Consider the following 22994-nt stretch of genomic DNA (forward strand, 5'->3'; position numbering starts at 1 on the left):
GACAGGGGAGAGAAAATAAGATGGGGAAAAAAATCTCAAGGGTCAAGCTAAAGGTGATTTAATAATGCAAAAACAAAGGTTGGACACAAAAGCAAAGGAAAACAAAATATTTCATTCACCACTTCACATCAGCAAGCAGTGTTCAGCCACTTCCCAGGAAGCAGGGCTTCAGTATGCATAGCAGTTGCATGGATCATCTGGTTCAACCTTTCTGGGTAACAGAATAGTTTAGATAAGAGAGCCCAGCACTCTGTCAAGCTGAATCTTAAAACTGCCCAATGTAGTGGAATCCACTACCTCCCGTAGGAGATCATCTGAATGTCTAACTCTTCTCATGGTGAACAGTTTTCTTCTGGAGTCCAATCAGAATCTCCTCAGGAGTAACTTGTACCCATTAACCCTCGTCCTTTCCATGTGACTCTGTGTAAAAACAGAGTCTCCATCTTCCCAGTAGCCATCCTTTATGTAATGGTACATGGTAATCAGGTCTCCCCCAAGCCTTCTCTTCTCAAGGCTGAACAAACCCAGTCTTCACAGCTTTTTCTTACACAGCAGGTCTTCCAGTCCTCTGATCATTCTCCTGCCCCTTCTCTGGACACTGTGCAGATTGCCCACATCTTTTTTGTACAGCAGGGCCCCAAACTGCGCAGAGTACTGCTGGTGTGGTCTGATAATCCCTGAGTAGTGGAATAATGACTTCTTTATCTCTGCTGGTAATGTCCTTGTCGGTGCAACCCAGTCTCCTGTTAACTTTCTTTGCTGCTGCAGCACACTGTTCACTCATGCTAAGCTTGTTATCCCCCAGGCCTCTCTCTGGAGCGCTGCCATCCAACCAAGTGAATCCCAGTCTGAGCTGCACTCCTGGGTTATGTATTCCCAGGTGCAAGACCCTGCATTTATCCCTTTTGAACTTCTTAAGGTTCTTGCTAGCCCACTTATTCAGCCAGTCCAGGTCTCCCTGGAGAGTGGCTCGCATTCTGGAGTGTCAACCTCCCCACTCATTTTGGTGTAATTTGCAAATTTCATCAGGCTGCTCTTGATCCTAACATCCAGGTCACTTATGAAGATCTTAAACAGCATTGGAACCAATATTGATCCTTGGGGGACCCAACTTGCAACTGACTGCCAGGTTGAGAAAGAATTATTGACTACCACCCTCTGGGTACTACCTGTCAGCCAGTTCCCTCCCCTTCATACAGACCACTTGTCTAGGCCATAACATGCAAGATTCTTATCTAGTCCATAATGCCTGATCTAGTGTGGGGTGTCCCTGCCCATGGCAGGGGGGTTGGAACTAGATGATCCTTGTGGTCCCTTCCAACCCTGAATGAAACTACGAAACTATGAAAACTAAAAGATGGAAAATTGAAGGAAAATGCTCAGTCACCCTTGTGGGTGATTAATAATCACTTAATAACGATTAAGTGATGATAAAATGGTAATTAATCAATAATTGAATGAAAATCCAATTAAAAAAACCTCTCCAATAATCAAATTATGATTAAATAATAATTAATTTCTAAGCAATAGGTATCTAAGTAACCTAATATCCAAAAGGAATGAAGCGTTGTTTTTTTTCTTCCAGGTCACCCCTAACTGCAACATCAGCAACTTGAAACTCAGATTATTCTCCCTGGATTTTGGTCCTACCATATTCATCCTGTTCATCATTGGGCAAGTTGGAGTGACATGCAAGACCACTGTGAGCACTCTTCCTTCCTACAGTTGTTCCAGGCACAGTGATTGGATCATGGCTGGTAATTGCAATGATGCTTGTTCCCGTATCTCGAGGACTGAGTAGCAATCACGTCATTCAGTTTATGAACAAAATTCCTCAAGCAGGCAATGAATTGGATTGTTGTTGGTATGCTTGCACCACCCTCAACCACTAGATACCAAATTTTGGTGGTTAGAAGAACCTGTTCCTGAAACACTTTGGTATCAACTATACATACTCTCTGATACCCCAATCATCGTTCATATGATAAGAACCAAACCATTGCAAAGCCCCAGGATACAAATTCAGTTTGGGTGAGGGAGACAAGCAATTGCAATTACAATTTCACTTTGCATTACAATCATCCCCGAGCATGGCTTCAATGTCAGTGTGACAGAAGACAAGCTTGTATTGATCCTGGAAACCTCATGGACCTGAAATAATGAATTGGCAATTACAAACAAAGTGGGGTTTAATGGGCTCTGACGTCTTACATGGAATGTTAATAACACAAATTGTCAGAGATGCTGTTGTTTCATCAATCACAATTCTACATGCTGTTCTCTACAGAGTAATGGTTGGCTGTACAGAATGTGACCCTTTTGGGACGCTCCCATTCATTTGTTTAATAACATTTAATTGTCTTTCTAATCCATCTTTCTCTAAATTGTTCTGTGGACAGGGCCAGGACTCTGGGTAAAGCTAGGAGCCAATGTTTTAACACCTATATGGTTCTGGCTTTGTAGCACTAGTGCCTCTAAGAATCTACCATCACAGAGAGCAGGCATTTGTACTAGAGCATGTCTTGCTCCTCAGGCATTTGTGTCTCAAGATTTGATGTTTAACTCCCAATACAACCATTACCCTATAGATAAGCAGGGCAGAGTGTTTAACCCTGCAGTAACAAGAGCATCTAAGTTTCCTGAGTTTGTACATGGGCTGTTTCCAAACTTGGTGGCACTCAGTTAGGACAAGCTGTTGTTACTTGAAATTACCCAGGGTGCTACTAGGGATGCTCTGAAGAACCTACAGACAGAGATTAATTTGCTTTCACAACTGGCTGCTGTCACAGGTGAATTATTAAGTGAAGTCATCATTGTGAGGTTAAATAAAAGGGGGTTGCTGAAGGGATGAACAATTGTTAATTAATCAATGAATGAATGAAATAATAATCAAATTATGATTAAGCAATAATGGAATGTTAATTAGTAATTTCACAATAATCTCAGAATTATTTGAATGATTATTTAGATAGTGATTAGGTAATGATTTAGTAAACACTCTAGTCCTTATTATACTTGTAATAATTAAGATAAAACTGGATATATTAATGTAATTAGTATGCAATGTACATTTAGGCCTATTGTAGAATGTTACTTACCTTGTTATAGATAGCAGATGCCAGGTGAGAGGTGTGTCAACCTCAAGAAGTAACCTTGAGAGGCATCCCTGCCCAAGGGGATACCCCCTTTGTGCAGCATGCTCAAGGGGCTACAGATATCTGTAGCTTGAAGTGATTTTAGTTTTGTCCAGTCCTGCCTCAGGCTGGTACTGTTAGTTCTGATAAGATGTGACCCAGACTTCTTAGACCCTGAGAAGATGTGGCCCAGAACTGTTCTCACATTTTGGACAGCAGGGCTGATGTCAGCCAGGGCTGCTTCTCAGTGATGCCTGAACCAAAGCACTGCTCAGTCAGAGTGGGGGCACCTGTTACAGCTACGCACAGTCACTATGCCTGGGATTATCTTTTAGCTTTCAAAGGGGTATTTGTGTATTAATGAATACTATTGACTGCGTGGTGCTAAGGGACATGGTTTACCACCAGACTTGGTAGTTATATAATGCTTGAACTCCATGATCTGTAAGCTCTTTTCGAACCAAAATGATTCTATGTTTCTGTGCTAACAAACCCAAAGAAGTCAAATGTGAAGTGAATGTTATTCCCAAGAGCAGTGCCCTCCCAGGGCCAGCCATGGACATTATCTTGGCTGCTACACCCCAGAACATGGGTATACCATGCCTCAGTGACATTAGCTCTCATCGTCGCTGTAGCTTTTCTGCAGTGAATCTCCAAGCAAAGCACTGTCTTCAAGCATGCCTCAACCAACAAATCCTCTCAGAAGAACACGAAAAGGCCTACCAGCCTGGGAATCAGAAGCATCCTTGAGGAGTTCAGCTGGCATCATTTGAAGTGCAGCTAGATACTGAGGAAACAGAGACGTCTCAAGGTGCCATTGATGCAAAGCACAAACCCAAGAAACTGCAACAAGAAGTTATCATCTGGGAAGATGAGGAAAAATGGATGGGAAGAGAGGAAAACATCCCGAGAAAGGAAGAACTGGTAACTGCCATTAGCTGTTCTAACTGACAGAAGAGAAGGGCAGTCTGGAAATACAAAAATTGATCTGAGAGAAGAGCAAACATCATTTATGGACTGTATCAGATGAAAACCAGCAGGGACATGGGGCTGACTCTGGGCTCCGTGATGCAGATCATCGTCCACATGACTTTGTCCAAGGGTGACTGGCCCAACTTCTGGGATGAGTTTGTTAAGCATTTGGTACCAGTGACATTTGTGTGTGTATATATATATATGTATGTGTGTATGTGCATGTATATGTGTATATATGTGTGTGTTCACACAGGTGCATATATATGTACACACATATATGTAGAGAGAGAGAAAGAGATGCATAGAATCATTTGGATGGGAAAAGGTCTTGAAGACCATGAAGTCCAACCCTAAACTGAACATTTGCAATTCCACCACTAAACCATGTCCCTAAGCACCACATCATACACATATTTGAATTACCTCCAGGGATGGTGACTCTGCCACTACCCCAGGCAGCCTGGTCAGTGCTTGACAACCCACAGGCAACAATTTTTTCCAAGTCTGCAACTTAAACCCTCCCTGGTGCAATTTTAAGGCAATTTCTTCTTGCTCCAAATAATAATTAGTGATAAGTAATGTTTGCTGTTTTGGTAGTGTTAATTCTTTAGTAACTTGTAAAAGTGAAATATGTGCTTTGAAATATATATTCATTGCTACTAATATTGACATTTGCTGCTGTTGAAATGCATGTAATTGCTTTACAGTAGTAATTTGTAGTTAGTGTTGTACTAATCATGAGTGTACTTGCCTTGAGAGTGGTGATCTGTAGTAAAATGCAATAATTTAGGAAATAAAGCTTCTGTATCCTTGTTCTTGATGGAGTCCTGCAAACCCTTGGCTGTGACCTTTGCCCAGCTGCAGGCTGTCATCCTCTGGGTTGTGACAGCCAGATGGAGAACTTTATATTAGACTGTGTCCAGTGGACACTAACACTGCATCCAGTGGGCACAGAGAAAGGGGTGGGATGAAATACACCCCTGTGCCTCTGTTGTGTTGTCTTGCTTTGACTTTTTGCAGGCTGGCAGTGAAGAACAGGTAGAGGAGCAAGCCAATTCCAGTTCAATGTGTGTTCAGATATGGAGATAATATAAAGGCCAATATAAAGGCCAAAAGCTGATGCTGGGCCACAGAAACAGTCAGTGACTGTGACTCTGTGTTTCCCGCAAAGCATCTCAGTGACCACTAGCTCCTTTGCTTTTCACATGGCAAGGTTAAACAGAGTCAAGAGTGTGATTCATTTATCTTCCAGAGCTTTGGCTTTGCTTTTAGCTGTTGAGCAGGTTCTCACTCCCTGCTAGAGAGCAAAACAGATGCAAAGTGAGCACGGTTTGCTCAGCCTGTGTTATAGCAAAGGGTTACAGTGCATCTCCACAATTGAAGCAAATAATGCTGCACTGGTCTTGACTTTTTCCAAGGTGTTGCAACACTCTCACCACAGAAACAACAATGGCACAGGGAGAATGCATGAGTGAGCTCCAGCTTCCATGGCCATGTAGCAGAAGCCTCTGGCTGGGAAAGCAAGAGGAGCTGGTGTCGCAATGGCATCCGGATTCCAGCTTGGCTAGACACGTGCTGATGTTTTCCATCACATGTGACCCCTCGATGCCTTCTGCTATAGTTTTCATTCAGGAATGCTAGCTGTGGTCAGGCTGCCTGTGTTTTGAGCCACAAATAAACTGGAGCTGACTGAAATACACCATTCCCATGACTGCATTTGGCAATATAACCTTGCAAGGGTAAAGGCAGACTGCTTACACATTAAAACAAAACCTTCTTGCTCTTAGCATCATTTCCTTTTTGGTTTTTTCCTTGGTTTTTTTTTTGGATGCAACCTTGTGGAGAAGCTAAATTTGGAGACAGAGTCTAGGAAAAAATAAAACCAAGAAATTGTTCCTTTTTTAAAGTTTATATAATGTTTCTTCAGTAGCTCCTGGTAGTAGAAGCAATATGAAGCAAGCCTGACCCTGGAAACTGAAGCCTTCCTGTGCCAGACATGGCTACTGCTCTCTCTGTGGAACAGACACCCATGGTTTGCTCTGTACTGCTTGGCACTGGGCAGCAAGATGCTCTTTGCTGACTACAACCAAGCCTATTTCCTCCTTTTTTTCTTACACTTTCCTGGGCTCCTGGCCTACAGCACCCTTCCCTCACCTACTCTCGTCTCATGTTACTCCCTGACTACTTTGCAGACCAGTTTGCTCTACAGCTGAGTCTTTGCAAAGGGATGTCATTTGCATACCTAACCCTAGTCTCTTGCTCTCCTCCCCTGCACTCTTCTTACCCAAACCACCCCTTAGCAATGACTCAAATTTCATCTCCCTGCCTTGGCTGTCTGGTCCCTCAGCTCTAACCCAGCTTGCTGGGAAATGCCACAGAGTAAAGGTAATCTGGAAGGGAAAGGGAGGGCACCACTTGTGCCTTTCCTTTTGGCATGCAAAGGAAGAACACAAAGGGGTTAGTTTTTGTTTTCAAACTGCCTGGTCCCTTGCAAATTAACTGCAACAGAGCTGTATTCACAATGTCTGCTGCTCTGGTGGCTAAGCTGGTCCAAAACATTCCTACCCTTCCTTTCCCTTCACTTCCCTTCCTGCTCCTACTTTCCCTGCCTGGGGCAGTATGGCTTCTGTGAGGCAGTCACAGGAACCAAGCTAAAATTTGCTCTGTCTCCATGTGATGGTTATTTTTTTGACTGTTTTCTGTTTTTTGTTTTGTGATAGTGATGACATTTATCTTGTCAGCCTGGCACTAGGCAGTGGCACACAAAAGCTGCATTTGCCCCGTGGAAGCCCCTTCCCAGCACTGGTTCCAGGTATATGTACCATCTCAGCCTGTAAAATGCAGCCTGGAGTTCAGTGCTGTGTGGCAAAGGTGGAGCTCTGAAGAGCTGCCCCTCTGCAGTGCTCAGGGAAGCACCATAGTCACCAGCCCACACAGGTGTCAAAGCAGCACCAGCCTTTAAACAGAGCCTGCCCTTGCACTTGCTTTCAGGATGTATGCATTCAAGAGGAGATTGGACATGGCTCTTGGTGCCATGGTTTAGTCATGAGGTCTGTGGTGACAGGTTGGACTTGATGATCTTTGAGGTCTCTTCCAACCTTGGTGATACTGTGATTCTTTCTCTGCTAGAGTAGACTTAGTGGCATCAAGTGGGAAGACAGGATACAGATTTCACTCATCCCAAGGTTTGGAGTTTTTCTTAACCTCACCTTAGCAGTGCTGATGTTGCCAGGGTGCCACTTTGGAAAAAAATCCCTGGTCTGCTGCATTTCTTCAGTGCTGCTGGTAGGTAGAGGGTGGGGGGGAACCCCTTAAAATTCTTGAAGGAGCACTGTTTACACTGAGCAAATAAGAGCTACTGTTTATAGAGGCAAAACCAAATAAAATACAGTAAAAAAAAATCCGGAAGGATGGGCCCATGGCCCTGTTCCAGCGAGAAGAGCAAGTCAAAACAATGAACACCATTTGGTTTTGCTTTTCCCTGGCAAGCTTCCTCGAGCTGACTCTTGCATGATCAGTTCAGGGCAAAGAGACAAGAAAAAAAGGGGGGGAAAAAAGGGGGGGGGTGGGAGGTTGGGAAATAGAAACAGGCAGTAGTGATTGCTCCAGTTCCTCTCTACTTTAGGCGGCTGCAGCCTCACTGCAGTCACTGTGGGTTTAAAGCTCCATCTGTCAGCCAGGGTAACCCAAACCCCAGCTCCAGGTCTGGGAGAACAGATAAGGGGTGGGGGTTAGGGGTGGGGGGAGGTGGGAAGAATGTATGTTGTGAAGGAACACCACTAGGCTTTATCCAACCAAAAGCTCAGCACTTCCCCGCTTGTACAGCCAGAGTCTGCTGGACCCCGCAGCAGTAGTCCTCTGGTAAAAAGTCAGAAGTCTGGATGGGCTGCTGTATCTCCCAGCTGCCTCCTGCAGGAACCCAGGCCAGATGCCTACTAGTGTATCTGTAGAAATAGGTGTTGAATTCAGTTTCCTCAGCCCAAACTTCCATTTCACCACCTTCATAGAATGGTCTGGTTTGGAAGGTACCTTAAAGATCATGTAGTTCAAACCTCCCTGCAGGCAGGGACACCCCCTCTGTTTCACACTGCCAGCACAGAGCAGGAACTCCTTGTGGCACTCCCTACCCTGGGTCAACACCAGGGCATAAAATCAACATACCTTCTGCATCAGTAAGTGCTGCTCCAGCTCCTATTTTTATAGCCATGCTTTAGCTGGCAAGGCTTTATTAATGAATCAACCAGGGAACACCACTTGCACTTTCAGGAGCAAGCCCCAGCTCAGCCTGTCATCGGGGGAGGGTCTGATCAAGGAAAGAATGAACTCTACTCACAGCATCATATTTGCACAATAGTTTTATTTCATTTTTTTTTTTAATATAAAAAAATCCTAAAGACTGCAGAACTCTTGTATCCTAATTTCATACACAAAATTCTTTCAACACCCTCTTCTTTTTAAGCTAATTGCCCCCTAACAAATTGCAATGGCATGGGTTCCCCTGATGTTCAACTAGTCACTCTTTCTAATGGGATATGTTCTAAAGCTGTAATATGGCACTTGGTTGACTTAGTTGGCAGGTTTAATACATCCAGAAAGCTGGGGCATGGAGTAACACATGGCTCAGAGTCCATCAGCACAGGCGGGCACAGCCTGCTTTTGCGTCCGTACCTCCGGAACGAACCAGACTTTTCTCCTTACTGTGCAAATAACAGCCTTGGGTCATCGACCAGTCCTGTCGTAAGGGGTTCTTACCCCCGAAGAGGATCTCTTCTTCAAGTGGGGAAGCAGCACACACAGTCAAGCAATTGTCCACAGCAGTCCCAGGTGCTGAAGCCCCATCAGTCAACTGTACCGTTGTAAGACTTGTTGAGCTTGTTGAACGTGAACTCTACGTTATGTGTGGAAATTGGCTTTCGGTAGAGAGGATTCGATGCCTGTGGAGAAATAAGCAGACAAAAAGTGCAAAGGTGAGGAAAGAAGTATATAATCCCCCTTTTCTTCACCAGTACATTTGGAGGCACCACTGCACCTGACTTTGACTGAGATGTGTATTCAGATCCAAAAGCAATGTTGTTTGTCCATAGTTTGTCCATCAGACTCATGCTGCATCCCATCTGCAGGCACAGGTGATGCCCTCAAATGCTTAGCAACCCCACCTAAAGCCTTCCAAATGGGCTCTCTTGCAGACCTGACCAATCTGGCTCCTGCCAGAGTCAAAGCTCAATCCCTGTTTCCCCACCAGCTTCAGCTCTCCAGCCCTTCTGGGGAATACACCATGAAACCAAAGGCTGGGCATAATGTGGCAGAATAGTTGTAACTTCCCAAGGGGAAAGGTAGTGCAACTTGCCAGACCCTGAAATTCTGCTGCATACCACCACAGGACACAAGCACTCACATCCTTTATGCCTGCCCCCCTTCCCAGTCCCTGCAGAGCTGTTTGCTGCCAGGGCTTCCCAATAGCCCTCTTGGCACCCCAGCAGCACCCCCACCTCAGGCTCACCATTTCGTATCTGGCCCGAGAGCGCTCACTCTGGAACCGGTCAAACTCGCGTCTGTCATGGATGGTGACGAGCAGCTTCCAGAGCGCCAGGAGGATGATGCCGATCAGCACCACGCTGCCAATCACTGCCAGCACGATCGTCACGGCACTGGGGGCTGAGCTGCACTCTGGTAACCAGGGGCAGAAGGTAATTAGCTCTGCTGTGAGTGTATCCTGGATCAGGGTATCAGGATGTTACTAATTGCACCACAGCCACTGAGCAAGTGACCTCAGGGCAGCACCAGCAGCAGTGACTCAGTTTAAAACAGTAACCATCCTCTCTGAAACCAAAGGGATTTTTTTATTAAATCAGTTCCTGGACATCTCATGGATGTCACCAGAGGCAGGATGTCACATAACACTTTAGGGGAAGAATAGTGCTGCAGTGCCACCATCAAGCAGTGATGCCTGGTTTAATGCCAGGTGACCCACACAGGGTGAAAGTGCCTCTGGCAAAAGCTAGCTCAGATCCTGGCCCAAGTGGAGACAGGTGATCACTTTAAGCAAGTACACTAACTGACAGCTAATCAGCTGGTCTTTCAATTAAGTACAAGCCACTGCACAAATCAAATAAAACATGCAGTATCTCAGGCTTTCCCATACCGGCCTGTGCCTCAGAGGACCAGAGCAGATTGCAAGAAGTTACTGCTGGGTGCTTGCCAGCTCTTCCTGCAGCACCACATGGGGTTTGCTTTGAGAAACTGCACTGCACAGGATTAAAATAATGCTGGAAAACACAGCTGCCTGCAGGAGCCTGGGGAAGGGAGCAGGGATGCAGCCCTTACACTGCCCAGACCAGAGCTGGCTCTTCGGCAGTGCAGAACTCCATAGGCTGTGTGGGGCTTTCCTAACAGCCTGACTTAACCAGCAGCAGCATCAGATGCCCCTTCTGATTTTTTTTCCCCTCCCATTACCTCTATCTCCAAACCAGAACCTGGCAAGCTTTTCGCTGTGTAAATAGGCTGTGTTTAATTTCAGCATCCCAAGCTGGCAGAAAGCTCTTTGGTTGTTTGCTAGCAATGCCGGTGGCTCGAGTGCATGTTTCACTCTCACTGTCCTTTTTAACCAGGTTGGGAGCATTTGGAGCTGTGTTTCAGCACTGTAAAACGCTATTTTACATCATCCTGGTTTACCTGCTCCTGCATGCCTTTCTGCAGGCAGTGCAATCAGTTTTTTCTACAACCTGTCAGGCTCCCCAGCTGTATCCCATCACCTCTCCCAAGGCAACATGTTCAAAGGAAATCAACCTGGCTCCTTGAGGACGGTGAGGTTGGATTTCCCACTGGGAAGCTCCAAGTAGGTGAACTTCATGACACAGTTGTTCACTGGGTAGGCACAGAGGATTGCGTTCGAGTCATCTGTTTCTGGAACAAGATGCAGAGTCACAAAGTTTTATTTTGCTTTTTATATTTAAAAAAAAAATTACTACAGAACTCCTGTATCCTAATTTCTTACACAAAGGCTTCTACCACTCTCTTCTTTTCAGGCTAATTTTCCCCTAACAACTTATGATAGTATGGGTTCCCTTGATTGTGGGCTATGATTGTAGTCAGTCAACAGGATGGCTATAAAGCTGCACAGTGGTACTTGGGTAACAGTTGGCAGGTTTAATACTAGGAATCAGTACAGTTCTCCTCTGCAAGCTGAGCTGGGCTTGCCACAGATGTCTGGGTTTGGAGAAGTGGGGAGCAAGCCTGGAAAACAGCAGGTTCATACAAGTTGCAACTGAGCAGCATCCAGACCTTCTGCTCGAGAAAAGGTGGCACTCAGCAAACACTACATGGCAGAGACACAGCCTCACACATACATACACTGCTCGAGAAAAGGTGGCACTCAGCAAACACTACATGGCAGAGACACAGCCTCACACATACATACACTGCTCGAGAAAAGGTGGCACTCAGCAAACACTACATGGCAGAGACACAGCCTCACACATACATACACTGCTCCTTCACACGAGTCCACTTTGGCAATAAGTGCCATTTCCCTCTTAATTTGCTACACTCCTTGAAGGGTGAAAGTTGAAGAGAAAGCAAAGGGGACAGACTCAGCCTGCTAGGACACAGATGGGGCCACCAGCTGCAGCAGTCCACTCCTGCCTCCTACTCTAGCTGCGCTCAACGGCTCCAGCTCCAGAAGAGGAAGGGAGGAGTTGTGTGGACAGAGGATGTGGAGGCTGAGGAGTTGCAACAGCTGATACTACTTGATTCCCATGGCCATACAGACGCTGTTTGTTTGCTTGTTTAACATACCATAGCAGCAGACAGAGCCTGTTGCTGCTCTGGTCACTGTAAGATGCTTCCTGAGGAAGGCTGCTCCACAAAACCGTTTACAGAGATTCAGCAAAGCCATTGCCTGAGCTTTGCAGCTCTAGTTTCAGGGGTGATTTCAGCAGAGCCACCACCCTGAACAAACACAGCTCATGGGGTGTGTCTGCTGTGGAGACAGTGCCTGGAGGAAGATAGAGCAGCATCTCTGGTCATGCCAGGAACTTCTGCAGGAGCACATCTCTATAGGCCTGTGTGGGCTGAGTTTCAAGGGGAGGAAGGGATTTGGGTAGCCAGTGCTACTGGCTGGCAAAGACATGACCTTAAGCTTTTAGGCAGCTGGAAAATGCTTCTCACAGCTCTCCTCCTGACTTGTATCCACGCCTGTCTGTCACGCTGAAAAATGGTCACATTAATGACCACTGCTATTACAGCCCCTTATCTCTCTCCTGTCTGTTTGTCTTTCCTTTTCATGCCTTTGACCTGCTTTAAGTAGAATGATTAATGGACTCCATTTCAACAGCTCTGAGCCCAGATGCAACTGTCCCTCTCATGGGTCCTGACTGGGATGCTGGATAAACCCCAGCTGTTCCTACCCTGGGACAGGACAACCTGCTCTGCCTACACAGTAGTATCAAGGGCAGGGCTGGAGAACTGCAGATTGCTACAAATCAAAGTACTAATTAGATTAAAATTGATAAAACTCCCATGACTGATACCCTTCTGAATTAAAGAGCAAATCTCAGTTGGGCAGCAAATCTTAGTTCCTTCAGGTACAGCTGTTTTCCATCCTATCCAGGACAATGCAGACCTATGTCTTCTGTGACAAATACCAGCATTCAGCCTCTCAGCAGGGACTTTTAACAAGTGCTACATACAGGAACACCAGCATTTGGTTGAGTCTGCCTGTAAAGAAGTCTATAGTCTCCAAGCACTTTCACAAGGAATATTTAGTTTTACATCTTGCCCCAGCAGCCCAGATTTCCGAGCTGCAGAGTGCCCTGAGCTACCAAGAGCTCAGCACCACCTGCAATCTGACTACAATAGTTCAGTGGAAGAATAAGGGTCTCCCAAAAATGTCTCAAACCTAAAATTTGAGGCCTTTTTACATTTTTCCCCCTCTCTCAGCCATGCAGGACATTGGCAATCCACAGCCCCGTCTCATCTCCTGGGGTGCAGTCAGCACATAGCTGGCTTTGGCATGGTGCAGCACCCAGACAGGAGAAATGAGCTCCTAAGAAACATAAGCAGCCAGGCATTGGAAAGGAACTTTGTGGTTTGTAAGTACCTTGTAACCTCTCACAGTGTGCTGCTGTAGGTGTGCTCCCCACTAAACTGTAGGGAGGATGGAGAGAACTAGAGCAAGTGTCCCAAAGGGAAAGGTAGGAAACCCCACTGGTCATAATTTAAAAGCTAGACACTGGATATGAGAGGAGTCAATGGGAAAAACATTGCCTGCAGGCAGCTTGGGAGGGAGGGAGCATTCCTTCCTCTATAAATTATGGGAAGATGAGGAAATGTCAGATGTGGATAGTAATTTATCTCTGCGTGATCTCTCTTCATCCCTCCAAAGGGTATAACTAAGGCCAGGGTGAGGATTAAAGTTGTCACAGTTTGGGTCCCCTCTATTTCACCAAAGAGAAACCAGGGACTCCCAAAATGGAGCTTCAAAAGAAGAGGGGAAAAGTCACCTGCTAAGGGACACTGGTGTGGAGTGACCTTCAGAAGAGGATACAAATATAGGAGAGGAACTTGCCAGAGGAACTTTTAGCAGTCACTTCCACCAAAGAAATGAGACAATTAGAGAATGCCTTTTTTGGGTGATACTTAATCCTTTGTTACTCTCCCACAGCTCATCTAATCTGTTTTATCTGATCCTCATTCTACTCTTTTTGCTCCTTGCACTGCCAGTAGTGGTCCTCACACACCTTGCTTTTAAGATGTTACTTAAAAATCAAAGGATTTATTACTTTAAATATAGATTACAGCCTGGAATGAGGCTCACACATACCACATCTGCACACTACATACACATCTACATTTCTAAACACCAGGTTTCACCTGAGGCTTTCTTTACAAATATGTCTTGATCTGGTTAAGAGAAGTTCCATGCCACAGCCATGGGCTCCCATCATCTGCAGTCCTGCTGCTGCCTACTTACCAAGAACATCCACAGTGGTGATGATCTCATCCTTGCAGTGCTTTTGGCAGGTTTGGTTATCAGCCAGTCTTCCTGAGTTAAATAGCTTGCATTCAATGCAGTCCCTGCAGAAAGACACAGAAGGGGAAAATTAAGCACCTGTCAGAAACTTCATGAAGACAGATCTTCAAAGGGACTCCCTGGGTGTTGGTCTGGAAGCTGCACATCTGCCCTACAAGGAAACAGGAACCTCAGGGCCAAGAACCTCCAGCTCAAGGATGGATTTATTCTTAGGGGTGGATTTAATGAAGGTGCAAACAGCTGGTAGGTTGGGGTATGTTTGCCCTTTGCATGCCGGCAGCATGTTGTGCCCCATGCTACAATCACCTACTGCAAAATCCATCCTTCCTAAGATTAAGGCAGACAGATTTGCTGCTCTGTGCCAGTCTGAGGCTGACACCCAGGACACCTTCACCCCTACAAGGTAGGCAATCATCCCTGTCCTTCCCTTATCTGCATCTTGCAGCTCTCTGGGCCCAGGTATTTGCAGCTCAGGGCACAGCAAAACTGGAGTTGACAGCAAAGTGGAACAGCATTGGAAATGAACAGGGATATAAACCTGCACAAGGACTTGGGTAGAAACATCTTTTTGCTTCTCTACCTGAAATACTCTCAGGTTGTTTAACATGAGTTTTGAGCAGCAGCAGACTTCTCTAGGGCTAATCACCCCTGTTAAATGAACAAGGAGTAATTACTTAGCTGAAAAGTTTCCCAGGAACTAAAGACCTGCCCTCCCTACCAGCACGATGTCCCTCCCGAGGCCCTCTGTGGGTACCTTTTAGTGCTGCAGACACCTGGGCAGGTGGGACACTTCTCACAGGTATCTCCAAAAGCCCCAGGCTCGGTGCACTGGCACTTGCCACAGACACAGGTGCCCCTGCCGCTGCACATCTGCCCATCGCTGGAGACGCAGCCCTCTGTCTCGGTGGAGCAGTTGCAATTGTCCCCAATGAAACCTGCGTGGCACTTGCACTCCCCACAGTGACACTCTCCGTGACCTGGAGGCAAAAACAGTGAGAAGGTGTCAGCAGCAGCCTGGGACAGCGCTGAGCACTGCAGATATGCCCGTGCAGGCAAAAACAGTAGTCAGTCCAGCAGGAAAAGCTGCCAGAGATACTTTGCTTGGCAGAGTAACAAACAGATGGCAATGGGAAACATCTAGATATCAAATTATTATTTACAGTTAGCAATTATAAATACCTGCCCACAGCTCCTCCAGCTTCTCTCCAGAGGCACTTGAGACAAATGGGCACCTCTCGTTTGCTAGGTGGGACCAGGAGGCCAGAACAGGGGCACAGACTGCCCTTAGGAGATACTAGCAGGGATGGTGACCACAGGGAGAGCAGGGCAGCTCTCTTTGAGCAAGCACAGCCTACAGGCAGGGAAGATGACTTCCACCCCAAGTCCACATGAAGATGAACCATTTGCTATTGCAGAGCCCAAGCACGACAGTAAACCACATGCTTCAGCCAGGTGTCAAACTTCTTACTCATATTTTCCCCTCTCTAGATGAGGGTTCTCAAGTACGCCCCTCTTTTCAGGCCACCCTTTTGCACCTTCCTGGCTCGCCACCACACAGTTCTTGTCACCAACAAGCGAACGTGAGAGCATGGTTCAGCCATGTGTTGTCATCAGCCTTTCTTACTCTCAGGTTGAATACTCCCCAGCTCTGCTTAACACTGTGTAACTGGGCTTTGCAGAGCACTACACCTCCCACCTCCTCCTAAAGTGAGCAGCATCCCTGGTACATAGCTGAGCCAGGAGGGTTGTGTGCAGCTCAGCACTGTTATTTCCACTGCTACTGGAGGAGCAAAAATATTCAGGCTGACAAAGGGTCTCTGGCAGCAGCTTTTGAAACACTGCTTCTGAAAACAGATGTGTCCATCTCAGAGGCATGCCACTGGGCAGCCAAACACTTCAGGGCTCCAGAGGATGCCACTGTGTTGATGTGATCCTGCTGCTCAGCATATGAGCCAAACAAGAGGTGGTACAGCCAGGCTGCAGCCAGATTTCTGTTGAGTCTTGCTACAGCATTGGATTTTCCTAGCAGAGACACTGTGTCAGTAAATGGGGGCCCAAGTCCTCATTACACTTCCAGTCTAACCCTCTCCAGGCCACACCACTCAACAAGAAATTTTCTCTTCCTCCAGGCTTCCTTATCCACTGTGGACCCTGAGCTCTGGAGATCAATATTACTGCTAAGCACTCCAAATGGTGTTAAAAAGGGGGCTCCTGTGAGGGCTTCCAAATGAACTGGGCTGGGTGATGTTTTGTATGAATTAATCTCTCCTTTCTCTGTCTACATCAAGAGATAGGAAGATGGGAATGGAACAGTGCTTCCTTGCTGGTTTTAAACACAGGGGTTAGCGGCAAAAAAAGTTTGGCAGGTCAACCATTGCATTAGGTCTTTTCAACCCTTCTTTCCTAACAGTTTTATTTCAGAAATACTCCAGAAAACCTTAAAACATCTTAAAAGAAAAGAAAAGGAAAAAAGCACCATCCTGTGTCCAAGAAAGACCTGTATGTCCCAGCCAGTGCTGTGAAGGCTGCTGGGAGCAGCTGAACCTCCCTCAGGGAGTGGCTCATGACAGCTCTCAGCAAAGATAGATGAAGAAACTGACCCAGGAAGGGCACTTCTCTGCTGAAGCATCTCCTTGGGGTTTAGCTAAGGGCTGAGTAAGTCAACAGGCTTCAAAGCTTCCAGTGATGGCAAGTTAAGTGGCTGGCTGCTGAGCATCTGGTTTGAGAAAAGCATCCATCAGCTCCCTGGAAATACTGCTCAAATTCTTCCTTGGCTGGGCCCTAGGAGAAGGGCTGCCTTTGAAGACATAGTTTATAGAGCTGAAGGGTTTGTATACAAGGCTCATCAGCAACCTAATTACAGCTCAGCTTTCCCACTATAAACAGTCTCAAGCGCCTCAGACAAGACAAATTATATACACGCTCGTTTCATTGGCACAAACCCGCTCATCTCCCTCCTCTCCTATGGCTCTGAGTTTACCAGACAGGCTGTGGATTGTCAAGCCCTTGCCAGAAATCATGGGAACACCTTCTGTTTTACCAGGCATCTCATATGTTCCAGTTGCCCTCCTACAGCCTCTTGCACCCCAACCGTTTGCTTTGGATTCAGCCTGCAAACTCAAGCATTTCTAGACAGAGGAGACTATGTTTACAAGATCCCTAGTGGTGACCTCCATCCGTGCCTACATCTGATGGAGATTAAAGATCCCTCTCTCTGTTTGCCTTCACAATGACAGCCTTGCCCTTTCTGCAGACACATCAGTGCAGACAGGTTTGCTTTACCCTTTCTCCACAATGCTCTGTGTTTGAGCCTGTGGACACAGCTACACCCAGCAGTGCTGCTGCATGGGGCCCTCCACTCCACAAGCAAACCAAATGGGGTGGCTGGCTTTTATTTGCAGCTAGTGCAAGTGGCCTTTCACACACAGTAAGTTTGGTGTCTCCATAGCAGTGCATGTGTCCAAATTAGATGTAAATCATGGTTTTCTTTAACGGGCACTGTCTCAAGGAATCCAAAGCATCTGGCATTGGGACTCCATGTCTGTAGCATTTAGTAAACGTGCTCCTGATTGAAGCTGAGCTGTGAGAGCCAAGAGAAGCAAATTGGTTGCATTCACATCACCCAGTTTAAAACCCACAGGTTTTAAAGCTGTCAGTGCCAAGGCAGCTGAGGCGGCTAGAAAGACTGCACCTCACTTCCAGCACCTGGCAGGCTGAGGATGGAGCCTGGAATGACTGTTCCAGGAAAGGGAAACAGCCATTTCCAAATAATGCATCTTATTAAGCCACTGTGATTGGAAAATTTAGGAAACAGCATTTAAAGCAGGCATTTTCATTTATTGAAGGAGATGAAGAAAAAGCCCTTCTATAGGAGGGTGACTAAGTGTGGGGTGTGAACTTAAAAATATAAAAACACTGAAATATGTTCTCTGCCTCAGCCACACTGGCTCAACATGCAAGAAGTCACTAGCTGAAGCTCTCCATGGGTAATGTGCCAAGAGCGGGAATTTTCGTGTTGACCTTTCAACGGCAAAGATGTTATAATCTTCACTGCCTGGAGTCAGCTTGAGTGGCCACTCCTGCAGGCAGCATGAGCTCCACTTCTGGTGCTCTCCACCTATCTCCCACACAGCCTGAAGACTTGAGAAATGTGAGCTACGTTTCTCATATGGCCATGACGTCCACCTGGAGCACTGGAGATGTGAATCCGCTTCATTCTCTCACTCAGGGGACCACCTGAGAGGAGCCTCAAGGTAATGTAGCAGCAACCCTTTGGGTGATGGTGACCCAGAGCTGAGGTTTGTAGCAGAATGCTACCTGGTTCTCCTATTTTGCAGTAAAATGTGCTGCATGCTACCAGCCTTAGCTATCCTACAGTCACACACAGTGCTGATGTGGTTCAGCAGTCTAAATGCCATGTAAGATCATGCCTGCAGTAATCTTTCCACCACTATGTTGATGATGAACCTATTTTCACTTCCCAGTTTCATTTCCAAGATGAAAATATGTCCTCGAGAAGGGTGTGTTTCGAGACACTTCTGCACCAGAGCAAGTCTTAGAGTGCAGAACTTCACCCTGGACTTTACCTTCCTGGAACCCTTTGAGTTCAGAGAAATAAAGCAGGTTTGTAAGGCCAAAAGACATTAATTATGTTCTCCAAGCATAACAAGAAATGTTTTCTTCTGTCCCCATCCTTGAAATGAGACAAGCTTAGATATTTAAAAGATCCAGATCTAACTGGGAAATGAAATGCTCCCTCTGAATTTGATAATATATTTTCCAGCCAGCTCGTGATTGTTGGGGGGCTAACAAAAAACACATGTCAGAGTGGCTGCAGAAACATGCTGGGAGGGTGTAACAGAGGAAAGCAATGCTTCTGAGGAGGGAGAACAGTCCCCACGATAAGTTTGGAATAGTCTGGGATCCAGCAGAGTAGGAGCCACAGGATGCACTGCTGTTTGAATGCACTCTTTCCAGGGACGCCACCAAAGCAGACTGAGGCCTGCAGCCCACCTGGTCCCTCTGTCTCTCACCCCACCCCAAAATACACCCCCAGCCTGCTGCCATGGCCCGTCTGGGCTGCATGTCTCACTGTCATTCCAAAGGCTTTTGGCAGGACACCCAACCGTCCTTGTTTCACCCCCAGTCACCTCTGCTTCTCCCCCTCAACTGTCTGCCAGGATGATAACCATGGACTAAAGCCCCCTGCCCTCTCACCCCAGCACCATGCAAGCTTGGCTTGGCAGCCTGACAGCAGCACTGCGGTGGCTCTGGTCACTGAGCAGGGTCCTTGCCGGCGAGCAGGAACAGAGATAGCAGCTATTGGCTATTGGCAGGAACTTCCAGTCTCTGACCCTGATTTCATCCCAGGCTTCCTGACAGCAAGCTGCAAAGCAGGACTCTGTATGGCAAAGCACTCAGCAGGACAGCCCATCTGTCTGTCATGGTAAATCCTTGCCTTTTAGGAACTGCACCGACTGCTGCTGTGCCAGGAGGTCTGAAAATCAACACACTAACAGCCCTGTCACTAGGACTTCTGATGGCTTTCCTAAAGCCCCCTACTATGGAAGAGCCACAACATTATGTAAAAAAATATCACCTTTCTTTCAAAAGAAGTAAAAAGTTATCCCAGCTTATATGGAGAGGGAGAAAGGGTTTGAAAACAAGCCCCTACAACACTCCCTTTTTTCCCCCACCTAGAAAACTAAATTTATGTGCCTACCATAGAGGAAAAAAAAACAAATGAAGATAGTCCTCAGGATTTTAAAGCCAGTTCCTTGTTTTCTGAGCACTCAGGAGAGGAAAGGTCATACTTGACTTTGTTCCAAATAAAACAAGCAACTTATTTCTGTGCCTCCCTGCTCACATCCAGGCTTCGTGTCAGGGCCTTCAAGACGCCGTGCTTTTGTCATTTTTGGCTACTTGAACAACTAGTTCAAAACAAGCAAACAAACAAACAAGAACAAAACACAAAAAAAACCCTCAACCTACAAAAACCCCACAGAAAAACCACCTAACAGAAATAAGTTATGGCAAGTAATTTCCTGGTTCCCTGGTGCCATCCCTTTGAGGAGCCCTGGCTGCAGGGCCCATCATCTGGAGACTTTCAATGCAGAAGCCACAAGTTTTGTGCATTGTTAGCATTAAAACCAGCTGCTTATGAGAGAAGAAGAAACACAGCCCTACTAACACAGGTCACTGCTTCAACATCAGTTTTGTACCAGGCTGGACAATCTCTCAACAAAAATGCTCAACAAATCTGCAAGAGAGGCTCTGTGAAAGGGATGTTTTGAGTGGGAGGAAGGGCAGCAGAAGAGGCTTTGAACACTTGGAAAATGCAGCCCTTTCCATTTGGGAAGGGCTATGACGGGACACAGTGCCCACTCAGGTAAATAAATTATTGACACTGATCTCTTTCCATGACTCAAAGGAGCCAGCACTGCACATCAAGAGGCCAGGCATGGCGAGGCAGCCTGCCCGTGGCAGAGTTCAGGCTCGTGGCACAGTTCAGGCTCGTGGCACCACCCTGCTGCCAGATGGTCAGCAGCAGTGGGAAGTCAGAGAGAGCTCAGGAAATTTTAAATACTAAGGATGGGCTTAGAATCCATTCCCCAGGTCACCCCCGTTTGGCAGGAAAAAGAAGAGTGGCAGCCTGGCAGGAGCATCCCCAACTCCTGGAGCCTACTGAGCATAACAGCCTCCTTGTGAAAAGGAGGTTAGTGTATAAACAAGGACAGACAAATGTCGAGTGTCTCTGTGTAAACTGAAACGCGTCCACCGGCCGCCTCCATTCACACCACAAGAGAGTCTGCCCATGCTCATTAATCCACAATGCCATACTGAAACAACACAACAAACACTAAGAAGCTAGAAATAAGTCATTAGTGCTTTTCTGTATGTTATTTACACCAGACACCATGGATCTGCCTATCTTCCCATTGCACTAATTTCAATGGATATTGATACCCTTGAAGCATACAGGTTTGGCCAAGAATTGGCAAGGCTTTCACTAAACCTTCATTTCAATCCTAGTGCTGCCTGAGCTCACCACTCATCAAAAATAGCAGCAGAGATGCAAACTAATGAAACCAAAGGTGAAGGAATAAATAAATGCTTGAGCTGCTAATTCACCCTTGGATAGCACAAGCCCTGCCACCAGCCCCCCGCTGCTGCCAGCATCCCCCAGGTTGCAGCACTGCCATTACAGAATAAAACCCTGCAGACCCACAATTTCTCACTCACTTGGGGACTTCTGGGTTAAATGAGAACCGGGCAGGGGAAACAAGGCTTTGGAAACTGCTGTCTCATGAAGGCAGATGAAAGCGCTCAGGGGCAGGCGGATTTCCTGCGGCAGCCCTGGCCAGCCTTTCCTCATTTTCCTCCTCTGCTACAGAAGCAGAGCTGAAACACAGTCATGAGATACGGCTGATGATCCACCAGAAAGCCAAAAGGGGGAATGAGGAGTCATTTCCTGGAGGAGATCTAAGCTGCATGTCTTGAAATAAAGCCTTCCTTTTTTTCCAAAGTGAGCTCAGCACTCCATGAATCTCTTGTCTTTTGCTTCTGTTAGCACCTCAGCTGAGTCTGCCGCACGTGGCCTTTTGGACAGACACCCAGAGCTGATAACTGGAGCTTTTAGGTCCTGTTGCTGACTTTGCTACTGATGCAGGGAGTGATTTGGGGTGAGGGCTGCTCCCTGAGAAGCGCAGCTTCATCCTCGGCAGAGAGAATCAGGATGGATGTGCTGGTTCCCTTCGAGCCATGGGTCTAAATTCCATCCCATCAAATTGGACACCTCCTCATCCTTGGCATTGTCACCCTTAAGCACCTGATATGGAAGACACCGCAGAAACTCCTAACAATTCATACCATTCCCTAAGACAGATGTGTGTGTGTATGCCTATAGGGGGGGATCCCCAACTTTTTGTCCCCTCCTGTGTTCCACTCCAATCCTATAACTCCAAAAGTACTGCTGTCCTTTTCCACTGACTTCCACTCATTGTTAGGCAGGTGTTTATGGGGTCTTCCATGGGGTGTACTGATGCCTTTCCTCTCTCCAGCCAACTCTCTAGCTCCCTAACAGATGAGACCTGCTCACAAAACCCTCTCAGTGCAGCTTCTCCCATTTATTTCCTTTTCCCCAAAAAAAGCTGTCAAAGAAGGTTTTGTTTTTGACAAAGACATCTCCACTTGGCTCCCCCAACCCTGCCCAGGTACCACCAACACTCAGGAGTTTTTCCCCAGCTTATATACTTCTTGGTCCATCTCTTATCCCAGGTGCACTTAGACAACTTCACATTTAGCCTTCAGCTTCTGTCACCATGAAGCTCTGGAAGATTTAGGAAAAGGAAGGGACATATGGTGACCATGTACTAGATGAAATGCAAATAAAGGACTTGAGAAAAGCTACAGTGCTGCAACCATCTCACTGATGCATGGTGCCTATAGAAAGGATGAGCTGTCTCCTTGCTCTAATATCCAAACAGGCTCCTACTATCTCCTTCCACCCAAAACCCTCCAGATTTATGCTTAAAAATAAAGCTTGGCTCTAAAACTAAGCTCAGGATCTCAAATGCCTGTGCTCCAGGGCTGAATTCTACAGGTCAGGCCCATTTTTCAAATCAAAAGCAGGATAATTCCTACTCTGCCAAGCGGGCTGAATGCCCTTTCAGCTGGAGTTTGTTAAAAGGAGTGGGCTCTGGAGCAGAGAGAGATGCTTTCTCTGCAAAATCCAGTGCTGTGGGAGCCTTGCCCAGTTCTGTGTTTGGATGCAAACACATAATCTGGTTCAAGTTCACCAAAGGTCCGTGGCTTTTGGAATAGATGTCTCCCTTCCCAAAGAAGCTGGAAGAAAA

General features: G+C 46.6%; 1 protein-coding gene across 1 annotated transcript in view; it reads right to left on the bottom strand.

Moving 5' to 3' along the window:
• Nucleotides 1-8446: 8446 nt before the first annotated feature.
• ITGB5 (integrin subunit beta 5) overlaps nt 8447-22994 on the bottom strand; it is a 64459-nt gene continuing 49911 nt past the window's right edge. Inside the window, exons 11-15 of the mRNA XM_068139026.1 lie at nt 14894-15116; nt 14080-14183; nt 10896-11012; nt 9610-9776; nt 8447-9043 (exon numbers count right to left, since the gene is read on the bottom strand). Coding sequence (XP_067995127.1) covers nt 8948-9043; nt 9610-9776; nt 10896-11012; nt 14080-14183; nt 14894-15116 — 707 coding nt within the window. The 3' untranslated portion in view covers nt 8447-8947. The remainder of the gene's footprint in view (nt 9044-9609; nt 9777-10895; nt 11013-14079; nt 14184-14893; nt 15117-22994) is intronic.

This window comes from Melanerpes formicivorus, unplaced genomic scaffold, assembly GCF_026170545.1.
Source record: "Melanerpes formicivorus ecotype bairdi unplaced genomic scaffold, bMelFor1.0.p_v2 SCAF_5, whole genome shotgun sequence".
NCBI classification, from domain to species: domain Eukaryota; kingdom Metazoa; phylum Chordata; class Aves; order Piciformes; family Picidae; genus Melanerpes; species Melanerpes formicivorus.